The 19,097-nt window shown below is 30.5% G+C and overlaps 1 protein-coding gene across 2 annotated transcripts; it reads right to left on the minus strand.

Moving 5' to 3' along the window:
* Positions 1–239: 239 nt before the first annotated feature.
* LOC111401622 (microtubule-associated protein RP/EB family member 1A) lies at positions 240–5,552 on the minus strand. Of its 2 annotated transcripts, XM_023029444.1 has the most exons (8): positions 5,242–5,464; positions 4,130–4,198; positions 3,951–4,037; positions 3,588–3,694; positions 3,347–3,489; positions 3,198–3,268; positions 1,583–1,696; positions 240–636 (listed from the first exon to the last, which is right to left on the minus strand). In XM_023029444.1, exons 1-8 carry the CDS (start codon positions 5,347–5,349, stop codon positions 508–510), a joined length of 828 nt encoding a protein of 275 aa, XP_022885212.1. In that variant the 5' UTR covers positions 5,350–5,464; the 3' UTR covers positions 240–507. The 2 variants fall into 2 exon arrangements, with proteins under 2 accessions (XP_022885212.1, XP_022885211.1); XM_023029443.1 differs by having other exon boundaries at positions 3,198–3,489; positions 5,242–5,552.
* Positions 5,553–19,097: the final 13,545 nt, after the last annotated feature.

The raw sequence follows: 19,097 nt of genomic DNA on the forward strand, positions 1-19,097 counted from the left end.
TGCAAAAATCACCTATTTTGAATTCATACGTTTGGTTGAGGAAGTTTTAGCTCGACCTTCAATACAATTTTACAATTATATAATGCAAAGTGGCAATCCACTCATTATTTAATGAACATCACGTGGAAAATAAAAGTAAATTACAGAAAGAATAATGCTATTTGTCTAGATCATGTTTAGACGACATTGAATGATAGAGAAAAGAAAAATAAATGCATGGAAAAATAGAGAAGAAACACTAATGCAGGAACAATCAATAATTTCACTGTAAAATCAAAGCTGCTTCTCACCCAGCATGCTCAATTATCCTGAATATTTTTTGTTCCCTCTACAATAAAATACAAAAACAAGAAAAAAGAGAGGAAAAATGGAATCTAAAGCACAAATTATCGTGTGCTCATACCACGGCCATTCATCCAGCATATGGAGGTGGTAGAAGATCAGCAACCTAAAAACGACTAAAATGCCAACAGTTTCTTTTCCGTTTTAGGCATTTTCAGTTAGTATTCATTGATCATCGTAGGAATATTCAGCTTCTCCCATGTCCACTGATTGAGCTACAATTTCTTGAGCCTCTGCAAGTACAGACTCTTTCTCGTCAGCAGCATATAATATCTTCTTAACGGCCACGGCCATCTGCAAGAAAATCAAAGAAATGGTAACTTAAGGCAGTTTGGCATGATTATTGAAAAGCCAAAAACTGCTTTTGCTTTTGAGGCTAAGAAGCTACTTTTGAGCCGGGCTTTTAGAGAAAGCTAACCTAAGGTAGGAAGCTCTTCTACAAAAAATGGAAGCAAAAACAAAAGCAAGCAGAATCAATTCCAAACAGGCCTTAGTTATTTTAGCTAACACATGTACAACTTGTAGCCGCTCATGATAGAGAAAGGAGTAGAAAATATGACATAACAAAGACGAGAAATCGTGGAATGATTATATTATGTTACCCCACGGAAAACTTTGGCATGTCAAATAATTTGAGAGCCTTTATATTATCATTATTTTTTGCTAAGCTTAAGTTCACTTGTAAAAGTTACTTTCAAAATAAAGCAATTTTTTTTCTTAAGAAAAAAGATTCATTTTTACTTGAAACTAACTTTTACTTAGCCTAAGCAATATCAAGTTATTATAGAAATTTTTGCCTAGTTAAGTAAGCACAGTCATTAATGTCGATTGGCAAGAAGAAACTAATTTTTTTTTTTTTTTTTTAAATTCCACAACTAAACAAAATACTATGGAATCAACTATTAATCTGATCAATCATTGAGGCTAATAAACGATAACAAAGTTGATTTATGAACACGGGTTCACGTTATGGTTCCATACTATCGAACATTTTTATCAATGAAATGTTTTTACTTCTTGAATTCAATTGACAAAATAATAGAAAACTCATTTTCCTTCATTCTCCGGTTTTATCATTTTGGCAATAATAAAATTATCAAGAACAACATTGACAAGAAGACATCTCTATCTTGAAAAAGGTTTATCCACGGAAAGAGAAAAGAGAACAACGAAGAAGACGAATACAAAGTACAAAAAATGCTACCTTTTTGACAAAACTGGGGTACTAAGATAATCTTACCGGAATATTTTCCAACTCGGGCGTTTGACAAAGGATTTCTATATCTCGCAATTTTGCAAAGTAAAAATCTCTTTCCTTTTCCAAGAGGTCAACAGAGAGCTTGAGATTTGTCATCTGAACAATTGTACGATATAACTAATTAAATTGAAGCATACAAAAACTAACTTTTGGAGAGCATAAAAATTTCTAAATAACTATTGAAAATTTTCAATCCCGTATTGCATGTAGAGCCAACCCCAAGTGCAAATTTGCTAAGGTGGATAGCATAGTACTAGACATGACCAAGAAAGAAAAAGAAGTTAAATCTTGTCCAAAATTTCATGTTTTGTATAATACTGCATACCATAGGTGCATAAATGTTTCAAATAGTTGTAGAGGACATGAGTTGGAAACAAACATCTTAAGGCCCAAAGTTTACACTCATGCCCCTGCCAATATCCACACTATCGCATGTCAGGCAATCAATGTGGGACGGAGTGTTACAAAGTGTGCAGACCAGGACACACTCGTGGCCCTGCCACCAGCCCAAAATGTTCAAGCATGTGTTGACAAGTCGCTACCAAAATTCTTATAAACCAGAAACACAATTCTCCCACAACCCATGTGGAAGATGTCACAAACATCATGTTTGTTGAACAAGATGCAATCAGATTATAGATGAAACAAAATACTACAAAGAGACTATATATAGGAAAACTACATAATACTAAGAGCATATAGAAAGACTAAACTACTGTTATATAATGAACCTGAATTACTTTAACATTTAACAATATTAAGCCCCTATTTAACAACCATTAAAACAAAACTTTTTTTTCTCAAATTCATTTTTAACCACACATTTTCACAATAAAATATTTTGCACATAATGTTAAAGGATATAATCTCACGTCGAATAAAGATAAAAATATAGACCAACTAATAAGATCTTGGGTTACTCATCTTAATAAGGTTAACTTTTTAAGTTGGAACCCTAAATCTTAACATGATACCAAAGCCTATTAAGCTCCAACGAACGATTTGATCCGATTAATACGGATTTCAAGATTGGTCTGCTCAAACGAACCATTATCTTGTGAGGGCATGCTAAGGGATAAAATCTCACATTGAATAAAAATGAAAACATAGACCAACTTATAAAACTTTGGACTACACCTCTTAATAAGGTTGACATTTTAAGATGAATATCAAGTCTTAACATGGTATCAGAACCCATTAAACTCTAACAAGCGATTCGATCTGATTAATACTAAAAAAAAATAAGCACACGAATTTCAAAATTGGTCTGCTTAAAAGAGCTACCATCTTGCGAGGGAATGTTAAGGGATATAATCCAATATTGAATAAAGATAAAAATATAGACCAACTTATAAGGTCTTGGACTACTCCTCTTAACAAGGTTGACATTTTAAGTTGGAACCCCAAGTCTTAACATATGAACCCAAAACTTTTTCCTACATTTTATAAAAAACTCATTTTAATGGTTGTCAAACAAGGGCTAAACCAAGTGTGTAAACATCTAGTTCAAATCATGATGCTATAGACTAAATCAAAAAGGTGATGCCCCTTTCCTAAAGGTTGAATAATAACATGGGAGAAAGTGCAGCACTATTACCTCCTTTGACAATGCTTGAATCTCCACTGAAGAATTGAAATTGCCAGAAGTCGACTTTCCTTGTTTTATACCTATATCAATATATATTGAACAAGAATGCGAAGTACTAAAAGTTAAAATAACTGAAAAAAGATAAGGTGTGGGCTGACCATATATCTTATTATTGCCAAGTTCGTCACCCGAGCCAGAAATAAAAGAGTTGTTTGTTTGCAACGACTTGGAAATCTTTTGAGAACCTTTGATATTCCGTTCCTTTCCACCTTTACATCTGCGCTCCATGGGATTGTAATTCCTAGAGGACTCAGACAAGCACAAAAAATGCATAATAAGGCAACAAGTACTAAGTTTCGAGACGATTTGATGGCCCAATTAAATCAAAGGACATATTACTCATTCACAATGCCACCATTCACTGAATCACAATAGCGTTTCAGCCATTGCAAAAATTCCAAGTTGTCCAAAGGCCTTCCCTTGACAATTCTATTGACTTCAATGTGCTGCACCCAAATCGAAAGAAATGAAGATTTAAGGGTGATACACTTAACATTTTCTTTACACTTCACTTTCTTAGGTAAGCACTTACCAAGAAATCTACTAAAATTAAAATACAATTAGTCAAGAAACAAAAGTACTTTATTCATATACCATGTTGAAAAAATTGTCGCGGGAGGCTCGTTGTAGTAAGAGTTATATGGACACAAGACATATTTCGTATAAGTACTCCCAGAAAAACAAAATGGAGCTTAGTGTTACCTTATCAATTTTAAGTTTGTTAAAAACATCCTGCAGTACTTTGTAGTTCTGGATCATATCATATTCCGTCTTAGCGTCAAAGTTCACCTATGGAAGTTCACATTGCAAGAAACACCACAGCATCAAAGAATGCATATACCAGGAAAGAAAATAAATAAATCCGAGAACAAGGTTCTCACTTTATGGATCGGAACAACTCCTGGATGGGTCATGTCCATCATCTGACATTGCACAGCACCAGAGGCAGCCTGGCATAGCATGTCTACGATTAGAGTGCTTGGCTCATGTTATGGGAGAAAAATCATGCACAGTTCTTGGTAAAAACATAAGTGCATAACATATGACATCAAATGAAAACATTCAAGGAAAAAGGTTGCTAAATGTTTAACTTTATTTTGTGAATCAATTTCTGAAAAAACCAACTAAAGACCTTTGAATTTTGAGTTAGTAACACTCTTCAGAATAGAAAGACAGCTGTTTATCGTGGACTTCGACAGAGTCAGAGCATTCTTGCTTTGATAGAATGAGATTGATAGAATGAGATTATACATTGTGCAGCCGTAAAAATAAGTAGTAGTTCAACCATCTCGACCATCAAATCCTCCATCAGCCACAACTCAATCATCATCAATGGACCTATATCCCAATCCCACATTAATGGCCATACCACACTAGCACTGTCAAAGACCAACATTTGTTGTTTTATAACTACTGGCAACTTAGGTTTAAGCATTTTGGCAACTATTTAGCCATCCATCAAAATGAAAACCAAATCCTGCTTTTTCCTCTTGCTTCTTGGGGCTCGGACAAAACTTACTCGCAGAAATTAATAATTCCAAAAAAAAAAAATTCTGATATTAGTAATAAATCTCTATTTTTTTGCAAAAACAGTAAACACGCCAGAGACTGACAGAACACTAGTAAATAATTCTGCAACGTAATATAAATAACTTGAATGCAACGAAAGGCATATTTGTTTAGTTGAGAAATTAATTCTTATTTAAACAACATAAAATTGTTTTCTTCGAATAACTATTCGGTAATCAGTATGTGCAAATCCAGTATTTCTGTTAGTTGCAAATTCGGTACATGTCAATCCGGTATTTGTTACGGTCACTAATATTTTTGTTCTAACATAATCCAAAGCACAAAAAAAGCAATTTATATCCCAAAATTTCAGGGAAATAAATATACCCATAAATTCAGGAAGATATCTTCAAAAGAAGAAAAAGAAAAATTCAATGGATGCGTATTATTTAATGTCAAGAATTGGGCAAAAACAGATTTTTACCTCTTCAACACGAGAGAGATTAAGCTGAAGCCTTGCATTGATCCATGTAAGAATCTCATTCCTCCCGACAAAGTAAGCGCCATCCATCATCCCAATATTTGATGCCATTTCTTGAAAAATCACAACAAGTATCAAAATAAATTCTTCTTCTTCACCAATTCTTTCAAAATTCTTTCAACGTTCATATGCATTTGTGCATAATAGTTGTATCCGTTTAAATAGATGGGGGGAGAGAGAGGGAGCGGAAAGTTTGGATTTTTGTATTTCAAATTTTTGGTTGTTATATTAGTTTAAAGTCAATGATGAATTGAATGGTGAAGAATTGATATTTATTTGGGTATTTTCCTTTTTTATATAAAACAATGAATGGTCCAAGAATTGTACGTGGAAAATGAAAGCAACGAAAAATTGCCTTCTATATTCCTGATTTTTTAATTCACAATTTCGCATTTCATTTTCACTTTTCCATATGAACTGTTAGTAGTAAAAGCTTAGACAGTTAAAGAATAGAGTAATGCAACATAATGATGATATGAAAAAGACAGAGATATAAATAAAGATGAAAGGGAAAGAAATTTAATAATTTTAATCTTTTTTTCATTTTCTATGTCATCTATCTGTTCTATAATTTTAAAAGGGATTATGAGTGTGTATAATTAGATTATTGTCCAGAGAAAATGTTGTTTTTATATTAATGACTTTCACAACTATTAAACGTTTATATAGAATGTGTTATAAATTAGGAGGCTGTTTGGTAGCCATTTTTGTCTGCCCAAAATTAATTAATTGAACGTTGCCACCCACTTGTCTGACATTGTACAGTTGGTAAAATTTCTTTTTCCCTCAAATGCCCCTCTCACGACACTTTCCTTCTCCCACATTCATCTTCCAAACCGGCAAGAGAGAACCCAAAACACTGGCCAAATATTTCAACATTTGTCGTTGTCGACTTTCACCTTCCCACACGTGAACAGTGATAAAAGGAAGAAACTAGAGAAGTCGATAGAATTGTATGTGTTTTATATGAGAACCAAAACTCCATATTTATAGGGGAAGATTATGGATATACTAGTTATAATTTTTAGGTCATATTTGCCATTCAGTAATGAACTTATCATTTATAACACTTCTTTTTGAATAACGCATAACAAAATATCTACCTCATTAAAATCTTATTTGATAAAAATTCTATTGTACAAAAAGTCAAACGAAGAAAAAAGACTACTGCTACTTTGGAGTATAAAAAATAAATATTGCATTATTAAAACCTTACCAAAAAATTCAGTGGAATAAAATCTAAATGAAGGAGAGAGTATAACTGCCTCCGTGACATTGATCACTGAAAATCTTCAAGTCGAAGCATTTCAATCTAGTAAACCAACTTCTTAAATGTAAATGTTGGCAGCACTTTGGTAAATCAATCAGTTACATGGTCACTTGAGTGAATTTATTAAACATCGTTGTAATCATTCTTCCAAAACTCATGTATATGAAAGAATTTTAGAGAAATATTCATGGTCTTGTCACGTTCGATATAGTCTCATTTGAGTTGTGCAATACAATTCGTATTGTTTTCATACAAAATCGTTAGACTATCTTTTGTTTAAGTTAATCTGCGTGATATTTGGATACGATGAGTCATGTTCTTCAACCATGTATGTTCTCGACTTGCTTCATGGATAGTAATAATTTGAAAATATTGTTGTCAAGATTTGTTTCCCAAATATCCATGATATATTTGTTCCTCCACTTCTAAACACATATTCTATTTGTAATTTAGATTTATGTGGATCAAAGAAATATCTGCAACTATATATCCCACTTAAGTTGATCCTGACTTTTGAGAATGAAACAATCATAAATCAATAGTACCTTCAGTGACGAAAATGGCGTTTAATACCATTCCATTGTCTTTTGGTTGATATAGAGCTATATCTTGCAAGGAAATTTACAGAAAAAGTTATGTTGAATCGAATGCAATTTGCGTGATAGGTTAATGCTCCAATTGCACTAAGATATGGTACTCTAGAAATCGTAATCTTTTTTCTTTTTCAAGTGAACGAAATGGATCTTTTTCACATACTGTGATCAAAACAATCATAGGTGATATCAATGAATGTGCATTATCCATGCAACGACGTTTTAAGACTTTTCTATATATATAGATTGATGTATAAATAATCCTTATGGGAAATATTCAATATGTAATTGGGTTTTTCCCAAATATTTCATCTCAAATTCATTTTTTTAAATAATTTGTAATTTTGTTTAGCTTTCCAAGAATTTCAATTCAATTTAAATCTTCAACATGAAAGACCACTACAAATTCAATATTTGTTTTCTTTATAAAAAAAACATGGGCAGACATCATCATTTTTGTAATCATCTTTCAAGAAATTTTGCTAAGGCGATTATACCACATGCGTCCAGATTATTTCAATACATATAACAATCTTTACAAGTTAATTGAAAACATAATTCTCGAACATGTATCATCTATTCTTGGCACTTTAAGTACTTCGAGAAGTTTCATATATATGTGACTATTGACGTCAAAAATTGTAATCATAATTCTTGGCCAACTTTAAAAGAAGAAAAGATGTATTTATTGATAATTGCCTCGAAAACCAAGTACATAATCATTTCACAATGAGATTTGTAGAAAAATGAGAGTGTATTATAATAAGTCTTGAGGTAAGCCGAACTCTGCTTTGGAGGGGACCGTTTGCCATTATTTATAGGGAGAATGAACTCCTTATTGGTCGACTCAAGTTTTCTCAATCAAATCAGCTACCGTGTTGAGTAGGGAAACGTGTAGTGATATTGTTTCTGATTGACTATTAAAGTTAGCTACTATCAGGTCATCATGATGTCGACCATACTGCATTATTAGAAAATGATAAGTTGATATCGGATAAGGAGCTCCTGCAATTGATTGGTGGAAAAGGAAATGCTGGCATCATTTTTATTAGATGTCCTTCATTGATTGGTAAGCTAGGTGGCTTATCAATATCAAGTGAATCATACAAATAGGCAGTTACTATGCTTATAAGGCGCATGTCGAGGCTTTATGACACGACCAAATTAATTAAGAATTTGAAAGTAATAGTGTCCACTAAGGAAGAATATGTTTCCTCGTGATCAATTCTAGGTCTTTGTGAAAAGTTTGGAGCTACAAGTCAGGTTTTGTATGTTGTAATCACATTATTTTCATTTCTCTTCCGTACAAAAATCATTTTGTATCTTACGAAGATTACATTTTTCAGGTATTCGGACTGCAAGTCTAAATACTTTTTCCTTTTTTTAAGGAATTCGAATATGCCTGTTTGGCTTCTTTTCATTTTAGCTAATCATTTCTATGTTGACAGTCTCTAATAGACCGTGGTTCAGAATTCTCATTTTACATAATATCAAGGCCATGTTATAATAATATTATTTTGTTCTCACAATTTATTATATAACATATAATTTATTGAAATTTCATTATTTTCGAATATTGTGATTCTTAAGAACCATATTTTAAATATTGATTGATCATTTCTAATATTACTTCTTTCAAAGTTTTGGTTGATTTTTCTTTTGTACTTTTCTTTTTTGAGTTATAAAACCTTTTCAATCAACTAGTCGATCGCTCTTCTGGTATATTTGAGACTTATTTGCTATAACAGATTGTCCTATATGGATGTCAATTTTTGTTAGAATATTTTCTACTAATGTGTATACCTTTGTCTGTTTTCCTGTGTCGATAAATATATCTGATAATTGATTTGCAATTCTTTACAAATGAAATTTTTTTCAACCTCTTACTCAAATTGATTGCTATGGGGATTAAAGTAAGATAGAGTTATTTTATTTCAAAAAATTTTATCATATTTTTCAAGATGTGATTTTAATCCTCCCAAAGTTGTGAAAGTCATTTCATCAAAATGACAGTATGGAAAATGTATAATAAATATATCATTTGTTAAAGGTTCAAAATACCTTATAAGAAATATTAAATCAAAACTAACATAAATTCCAAATCTTTATTGGGGACCCGTTTTAGCATGTTAAGGGGAGTGAAATATGGACTTGTGTAGTACAACCAAAAACATTTAACTGAAAAATATTATGTTCATGACCAAGTGCTAACAGGTTTTGCTTTTGAATTCAAAACTTACTCAAATTGGATCCTTTCCATTTCTACTCTAATAGATTCGAACAAATTAAATAAGTACATTAAGATGCGAATTTCTCCTTTTGCTCCTTAGCCTACGTTGTATTAGTAGTCGTTTCCAGCTTGCGTCAGTATCTCAATTTAAATTTAAATATGGGTTTTTGATTGACACTCAAGAAATATTAGGTTTATTGTTCACGAAATAATTCTTTCGATTTAAAATTACCGCAAGTGTACAGTTCGTAACAAGTAATAAAGTGGATTTTAAAAAGTCCGAATATCGTCCCTCAGAGATTAAGTCGTTCAATTCTATATAATCTAGTCTTAATCGAATCTAATTGAGTGAAAATATTGTCAAAATGCAAAAAGCCCTAATTTCAATTAAAAACCCTAATTTCAACTAAAAACCCTAATTTCAACTAAAAACCCTAATTTCTCAATTAGAAACCTTAATTTCGAAATTTCTGTAATTAAATGACTCAAACACTCAAGTAAATGAAATTATGCAAATTCAAAAGCTAATTTATGGAAATGAATCAAACTAAAGTCACTAGGATCACGAATCCCCAATTGAAATTGTAAAAACCCTAATTTCATAAAATTAATGACCCGATGAAAATTTGCCAATTCAATATTCCTAATTCTATCCAATATATTCTCTCGATATATATTAGACCTATTCTTGCACACCACCAGCCTATATCTCTATGGATGATGCAAATATACAAAAATGCATGTGGTTTTGTGAACAATTAAAGAATTGCATAAAGTATATGGGTATATCTCTATCCCCTATCAGACCCTATGTTGATTTACACCTTATCGAACCTATTCCACTTCTCTCGAATGTAAGAAACAAGTCATCAACGCTCACACAATCATTGGCCACTAATTGTGGAAGAAAATTAATGCATATAAACCAATCAAATTATCCAAACGAGTCTTTATATTAAATTCATGAAATATGGAATTAAAATAACAAACAATGGTTCATCGGTCACCTAGTAATTGAAAACATATCCTAGAAGATTCATAATTACAGAAAAAAATGAAATTAATAAATAGAAAGAATAGCACCCGTATGAAAATTCTTGAAATCTTGAATAAAACCTTGAAAACCCGCTTGAATTCTTGTGAAGTCGGCTTCAAGTTCGTGTTTCTTGCCTCCAAAAGTTATATTTTTCTTCTCCCTGGACATTCTACCCTATTTCTGATGAATTTTGGCTTTATATCATGTTCTCACGGAGCTCCGAAAGAGTTCCAATTAAAAACGGAAGTTCAGAATTTTCGTCAAATTTTCAAGCCATGCGGCTGGATGGTATTAACCCATGCGATCGCATGGTTCAAGTGATATGCCCCAGTAATATCCCTACCTCCTCATGTGCGGCCACATGGTATAGTTACATGCGGCCGCAAGGTTGTAACTTTACAACCTTGCTATTTTGGTCCCTGAACTCCTTTTTCTCTTTTTTTTGATCTCTTTTCTTTCTTTCCTTTGTTCCATTATCTAATATTGACTCCTAATTGATGTTTGGGTCAATCAATTCCTTGATCACTTGCTCGGCTTATCTTTTGATTAATTGCAATTTAGTCCTTCATCTTTCACTATTCTTCAATTCAGTCTAATGTTACTTATTTCTTCCTCCGATCGTCTTGTATCGTCCTCAATCTCATACTTGGTATATTTTCATTCTAGCTCTGCACCTTAGCTCAACTTTCCATTATTTGCACCTTTGGTCCCCGAACTATCGCTTTGTTCCGTTTTGGTCCTTTTTCGGCTCTTTTCTTCTGAATTTCATCTTTTCCATAGAAACACCTACATTGCATGAATTTAACAAGATTAAGTCACAATTCAACTATTTTGTCCATGTTTAAGTCATGCTGATGATCTAAATAAGTATGTAAAAACACACTTATCATTTATCACCAAATGCAAGTTGCAAAAATGAATATTGATAATAAGTAGTTGATCTTGTACAAACCAATGATGTAGATGTAATATGGCATGATCCCAAATAAAAGTTGGGAGTTTTGTTTTCGTAAGTAATGCTCTAACAATATATTGTAGGCATTTGATAAACGACTCTATAGAAACACTCTATTATTGACATGGACGCTGATGTGATCACCATTGAGAAATCTCGTTCTAATGAGAAGCTCCTTTCAGTTTTCCACGAGGGAGTAAAGTATGGTGCTGGAATTGGCCCAGGTGTTTACGATACCCACTCGTCCAGAATACCATCAACAGAAGAAATTGCTGACAGAATTAACAAGATGCTTGCAGTGCTCGAAACCAACATCTTGTGGGTTAAACCTGACTGTGGTCTCAAGATTCGCAAGTACACTGAAGTGAAGCCGGCCCTACAGAACATGGTTGCCGTTGCCAAGCAACTCCGGACACAACTTGCCACTAAAAAGTGAGCAGTTTAGGATGATGTCTATTTGATGGGCAATATGTAAATGAAATTTTTTCTTCGATTTATTGCAATCATGTGATTTGTCTATTTAGTATGGATTAATAAAATTATATCAATTTCATGTATGCCCAAAAAGTCTTTTTTATTTTGTGATTGATTTGGTAAATTGATATACAAATAAAAAAATGCAAAAAAAAAAAAATAAATAAATAAAATTAAATGACTTGAACGCTGCCAAAACCTTAATTTGCAATGGTCTTTGAACGTTGCAAAAACTCTTCCTTCTACGGCAATGTTGAAACCCACAACAGACGCTTGAACGTTACCATAGGTCTTTGGCAATGCTTTTTTGACCGTTGCGAAAGATGATTTTTGGAGTAGTGATTATTCGACTCATTATTATAGTTTCTAGATATCCAAGTCAATCATGTCAATGTATAAAACTTTTTGGGTGAAGAAATTTCATTTCGTGATAATATTTGATTCAACAATTTTTATAAATATATGATGTATGCTAGGTGGGAGTGCATGAATTTTTTTCTTTTATGTGCTTCTGGCAAGATATAAAAAAGTTATGCAAAGATATTCAATATTACTTTATTGTGTTGTCTCAATGTGGTATTCATTACAGCGGGTATCTTTAAAACTAAACAAATTTCTTCTAAATTTGCGAAAATAAATTATATTGTCAAAATATAATTTTGTAGTACTTGATAAAATAATATAGGCTCTTTTGGAGTCATCAACGATATTCGATGCACTTAATATCGTATTAATATTATTTTCTATTAATATTAAGTCCAAAATATATTTTTTTTATCTTGAAAAATAGTATGAGTAGTTGCACTATCAATTAAACAAATATCTTGACAATTTAAGATAAATCATTTGGAGAGAGATCGTATTGATAACATGTTATAAATTAGAAAGACGTCAATAAAATTGTGTGTTTTATTGAAAATCAAAGCCCAATATTTATAGAGAATGATTAGAGATATAATGGTAGTAATTTCTATGGCTACAGGGATACAAGTGTCCTTCACTAATAAATTTATCATTTACAACAAAATGTAGATTCTAATTAAAGGAGAATTCCAATTCTATACTTGTCAATTGAAAAGTTTCTAATTTTTATAACTCTTGTAAAAATGGCCAAATTTGTTATCAAATTGTCTATTTTACATTTAATGAAAAATGAAGCAAATTTTTTTCTATTTGTCACGAATTTCAAAAAGATCGAATAGTTTCCATGAGAAGCTACCTTAATGCAATCTAATCTCTAACGATTCATTTGCTTTCATTATGTATTAGGTATTGACCAATAATTTTGGAAAAAATGAAGAAGATGAAATAAAAAATACGTTAACTCTAAAAAAATAACTATATGCTTCCAATTCATAAGAAAATCATATAATTTCATTTTGAGAAATTTAATGTCATCCAAATCTGCGAGTTTATTAGGCTCTCCACAATTCTAGAAGGGAATTTTTCTTTGAAATCTTATTTTTGTTGATATGTTGTCTTTAATAGTTGTTGTTCTCGTTATTTTAAAAGTTGTTATCAACATTTGAACCCTTTTTATCCAAACATTTGACACTTCATTTGTCTAGACGACACTTCGTCCTAACACGAGAGTTCTCTACATTTCATAAATGTTTTATTTACCAACTAATAGGAAGAAATGGTCATTTAATGCATGATTAACATGCTATTTTTTTAAATAAGTAGTATAGGTTATGTGTTAAGTTATTATTGGCCAATACAATTTTTAATTATATGAATAGTTTTCTCCTCACTATAGAATTAAAAATTGTTAATGAGGGCATTTTGGTCAAAATTATAGTAAAAGGGATATTGAACAATTTTTGGACATTTTTGCAAAGGATTTTTCCCTACGTACAGGGAAATATGTACAGGCACCTTGGCAACACATATATGGTGCCTTTTTTGTTGATTTTGCCAAAAACTAATGAAAAAGGGGCCAAGTGTCCGCCTGAAAAACTTCTATCAAACATTTTCCGCACATATAGGATCATCTTTTGGAAACGACCATGTAAAAGTAGATATTTTATAGAATTTCCTTTTATTTAAATAATGACGAGTGGAGCACCAAACTTACATATTTGACAACTATTAAAATAAGTTTTTTGAAAAATGAATTTTAAAATTGTGATTTTTTTATAACGTATAGTTAAAAAGTAAGAAAAAAATAGAGTATACGCACAAAATGTTTTAATGTAAAAATATGTGATTGAAAATAACTTTTTTAAAAAAAATTGTTGAAACGATTGTCAAACAGAGGCCAAGTTTTTTTTGCCTTCATTGATGATTTGATATAAATTAATAAACGATGGATAGAGAAACTTGAACACTAGCGAGATAACTTATATAAACGAATCATTAGCTTGAAAGGATAAGTTAAAAAGATAAAACTATAAGTTGAGCTCTGTACTTTTGTTCATGTTCTAGTATTATACCGACATGCTATTTGGACTTTCAAATTTTCTCAAAGAAATATTTAATTGTTTTAAAGGAAAAAAACACAATTTGAATATAATTAAAGGCATGCTTTTTTTTTTTTTTAATCAAAGACATCCACACATCTCTAGTGAATTTTTAAACTTTACCAAGAAAGGTCGATAGGGGTTCGGATTTCCCAACCATGTATGTATCATAAAAATACCAGAATATAGGGAAGGAGAAGAATATAAACCTAATCTCCAAAAGGCAACAGAGCAATAAATGAGAAAATATTGCTTCCCATACAATGAAAATGAAAACAAATGAAATCTAGACTATATACTTTTGAAGCTGGGCAGTCAATGGGAAATACAGCTTAATAGTCTAAATAGAAGGTTGATTTTCCAAATTAGTCTAAGAAATAAAAACATTTGAAACTGGTCTCCAAACAACTAATTTTCCAAAAATACCCTTAATAGAGAAATTACAACCAAAGCCACTACAATGTCTAAAAACCTTCAAATAAGTCCTCAAAAAAATATAGATCAAAATTTTTTAATAAATTTAGATTCAAATATTATACAAAATTTTATTGATCTAAAAAACGCTACAGAAAAAGAATTAATCTATTTGGAAGAAGATCTGAAAGACTTCTTTATAGAATATTTAGACCCAAAACTAAAAAATAAAAATGATTCCATAGATAATGAATCAATTAAAATGGAAAAAGATATATATAAATTAATTCTTAACTTAAGAAGGAGAATTAAAGAATTAAACATAATTATTCAAGAAAAAATATTGGTAAAAAATAGTGAATTTTATAAATTTTATTGTGATATTTTAAAAACTTATGAAGAAGTTAATTGGCTCAAAAATATTAATCCCTCCGCTGCACACTCCGAAAGAATGGTATCAGAGCCATGTTACGATCCAAAAGTTATGATGAATATAGTAGATGAAGAAAATATAATTGAAGAATTTTTGGAAAAGGTTAAAAAACATAAAAAACCTAGTTATCCCTATTTACCTAAAAACACTACAAACGAAAGTTTTGAGGATATACATAAAAGACTAGAAAATTTAGAATATAATCTACAAGTAGGAAATGCATTATTAGATAATAATCTTAGAGGAAAAGATAGGATTATAATTAATCCACCTCAAGATTTTAGAGTAAAAAATAAAGGAAAAAAGCATGAAGAAAAACAATATATGATAACAGATGTAGAAGAAATAGAACAAAAATTCTTAGAATCTACAGGTGAAGAGTATGAAGAATATAAAAAACAGTTAGAAGAATTAACTGAAAAAATGAAAAATATAAAGATGAATACCAATCCATCTTCTAGTCAAGATATAAAAGTAGAATTTAGTAGTGATGAAGAACAATATAAAGATTTTCCTTATGGAACCCCAATACCTAATAAGGTTGATATTAATCAATATAGAAAAACCCAGAAAAGATACACTGGAAATGTAAGAAAACAATCCATAAAAGAAATAAATCCAATGAAATCTTATAATGAACCAATCCACACAACAGGAATATGGTTAGATTTAGATTGTGTAGATAAAAATAAAGCTATTGAAACATGGATAAAAAGTACAGATTTAGCTATACAATTTAACAAATGGGAAACATATACGGCCTTTGGATTTATAGAACATACATTTAGAGGAACTGTCTCTGAATGGTGGAAAAAGTTACCAGAAACCATCAAAGGAGATGTAAAATATAGAGTAAAAAGAACTGAAGTATTAGATAATAGAAATTCCTTAAATGAACAGAATATACAGGAAATATTAAAAAGATTTGAGAAAATCTTAAGAATAGAATTTCTAGGAAATAGACATATTTCTAATGAAGAAGAAAGAACACAAGAAGAATATAATCAAGGAATGATTGCAATGGAAAATCTAAAGATATGTGATATGTGTGAGTTAGAAAGATATACATGCAAATTTGAAGAATTATACTATATATTAAATCAAGGAGATTATCAAGAAAATAAACCTATTTTAAGATCTTACTTTACAAAGTTACCATTCCCATGGGAAATCAAGTTACTAAAAGAATATGAGAAATTATTGCCTCTAGGAAAAGAGGAAGGAGTTGAAATAGATAGTCTTGGAAGTAGAATTGAATTTACAAAAAGAATGATAAGTATGTGGTGTAGAGAAGCACTAGAAAATAAGAAAACTTATAAAATAAGAAAAAATTCATTATATTGCTACAAAGATAATGGCCAGGTAGAACAATTTGGATGCTATAAAAAGAAGTATAAACCATATAAGAAATATAAAAGAAAATTCAAAAATTATAAAAAATTTAGTAAAAGGAATTTTAAACCATATAAAAAATATTTCAAGAAAAGAAATTGGAATAAGAAATCTAAACCAAGATACATCAAAAAATGTAGATGTTTTATTTGTAATGAAGAAGGACACACTGCCCCTCAATGTCCTAAAAAGAAAGATAGACAAAATATAAAAACTCTTAGAATTTATGAAAAATTTCAAAATGATAGTGATATAGAACCAATTGAATATTTTGAAGATCTAAGCAGTGAATGCAGTAGTATTTATGAATTGGATACATCCTCATCAGAGGAAGAATATGAGGAAATAGTATATATGAATCAAGAAATACAACAATCAGAAATAGAAATAGAAACAACTGAAGAAGTTGAAGATTCTATAGAAGGTATTAATCAAGAAATTACCTTTGATATTAAAAAATACGTAGGAATCACTAAGAAGATATTAGACCTACAAGAAAAAGATGTATTCCATCAAGGATTCTTAGGAATTTTACCAAGAGTAAATAAAACAATTGTAAGTATGAATTATAAAGAAATGTCTATCAACATAGAAGATACCATAGGAAAAGCAAGAATACCTATAATTACAAAAGAATGGGTAAAACAAAAGTTATCCAAAATCCCAGAAAATGTAAGAAACAAATTAAAATGTATTGAGTTAGGAGGAGTACAGATAATGGTAAAATGATTTTTTAGAGAAGGTATGAATATACCTATAGAAATATATTGTATGGATAATAGAATCTTACAAGATCCTATAGATGCTCTATTAGGAACAATTGTAGGAAACTTAGTCTATCAAAAGATAATATTTACAGTAAAACCAAATTATGCAATATCATTAAGTGATGAAAATATTGACCAAAGCTTTAATTTATATTATAGAATTGGTAACTTGAAAATGTTACGAAGAAGTAAGGCTGTTAATATAAGCATAAAATCAATTTTTGCTTTTAGTACTAGCCATCATAACAATTTAAGAAAAATAACTGATAATATTATCATACATAAAGATTTTGAGGAGTTAGCACAATATATACCTCCTAGGAAATACCAAGAACATGAAGTCAATATACCAGAATAAATAATGCTTGATTTTCATAAACAAGCTAGAAAAATTAACTCTGAAGGAAAATTAATAAGAAGAAATAGTGTTAGTTTAGAAGGAGATAATCTTATTGCAAGATTTCCCTCAAGACAAGACCCTAAGATAAGCAGACTTAAGAATCTAAGTATTGCTGAACCATCAAGTTCTCAATACTATATCAAGACAAGATATGTGAACCAAGAAGGATATAAGAAGAATCTTCTTGTCCTCATAGATACTGGAGCAGATAAGAGTCATGTAAATGCTAAATTCGTTAGTCATCTAACAGAATTCAAGATATCAGAACCATACATATTTAAAGATTATTTAGGAAATAATCTTGAAATCAGAAAATATGTTAAGTTCCCTCTTATACTTATAGGAGAGGACCAAAGAGAATATACTAAAGAAATAATTCTATATAAAGACGAACTATATGGAGTAGATCGTTCACCTATTCTACTAGGAATGAACTTTCTTGAGAAATATAGTCCTTACAAAATTTGTCAAGGATATTTAAAAATAACAGTAGACGATAATCCAATTATCATTCCAAGAATAGATGAAAATATGAAATCATTGTTATCATGGAAAGAGTAATAAGTACTAATCCCATGAGTCCATATATTGAAATTACACTCAATATAAAAGATTATTGTAGAATTAAATTTCATGCTTACCTAGATACAGGAAGTACAATAAGCCTATGTTTACCAAATGTACTACCATCTGAATACTGGAAATATAATTCAAAGAAAGTAGTAACTGCTACAACAGCAGGTGGAAACAAGGTAATATATAGCAAGTATGCTACTCAAGTACCTTTTCTAATTTCCTTTAGAGAAGTATTTGTTGATACAATATATATGTCAACCACAATAGGATGTGATATTTTATTAGGACAAAATTTCCTATTAAAATATGCACCATTTACACAATATATTGATAAATATATGTTCACAACACCTTGTGCACATAAGATATTTACACCAAAAATAAATAAAGCTGTTACAATTGCATATAGAGAAATAAACCATCAGAGTTCCTCAACCCAGCGTGGTGGATGTTGGAGTACAGAAAAATTTAAACCAGTTACAGTTTTAAAAATGACAACAGAAAATAGGATTGAAAAATTGAAAAAGGAAATTTCTGAAACATATTCTGAAAACCCATTAGAAAAATGGAATATTGATAAAGTAAAGGCTAAAATAGAATTAACCAATCCAGATACTATTGTTAGAGTTAAACCCATGAAATATAGTGTTGATGATCAAAAAGAATTTAGAAATCAGATAAAAGAATTGCTAGAAGCTAAATTAATTAGACCTAGTAAAAGCCCTCATTGCAGTCCAGTCTTTATGGTTAAAAAACATAGTGAGATAAAAAGAGGAAAAGCCAGAATGGTAATAAAT

Source organism: Olea europaea, chromosome 10 (genome assembly GCF_002742605.1).
Source record: "Olea europaea var. sylvestris chromosome 10, O_europaea_v1, whole genome shotgun sequence".
Taxonomy (NCBI): domain Eukaryota; kingdom Viridiplantae; phylum Streptophyta; class Magnoliopsida; order Lamiales; family Oleaceae; genus Olea; species Olea europaea.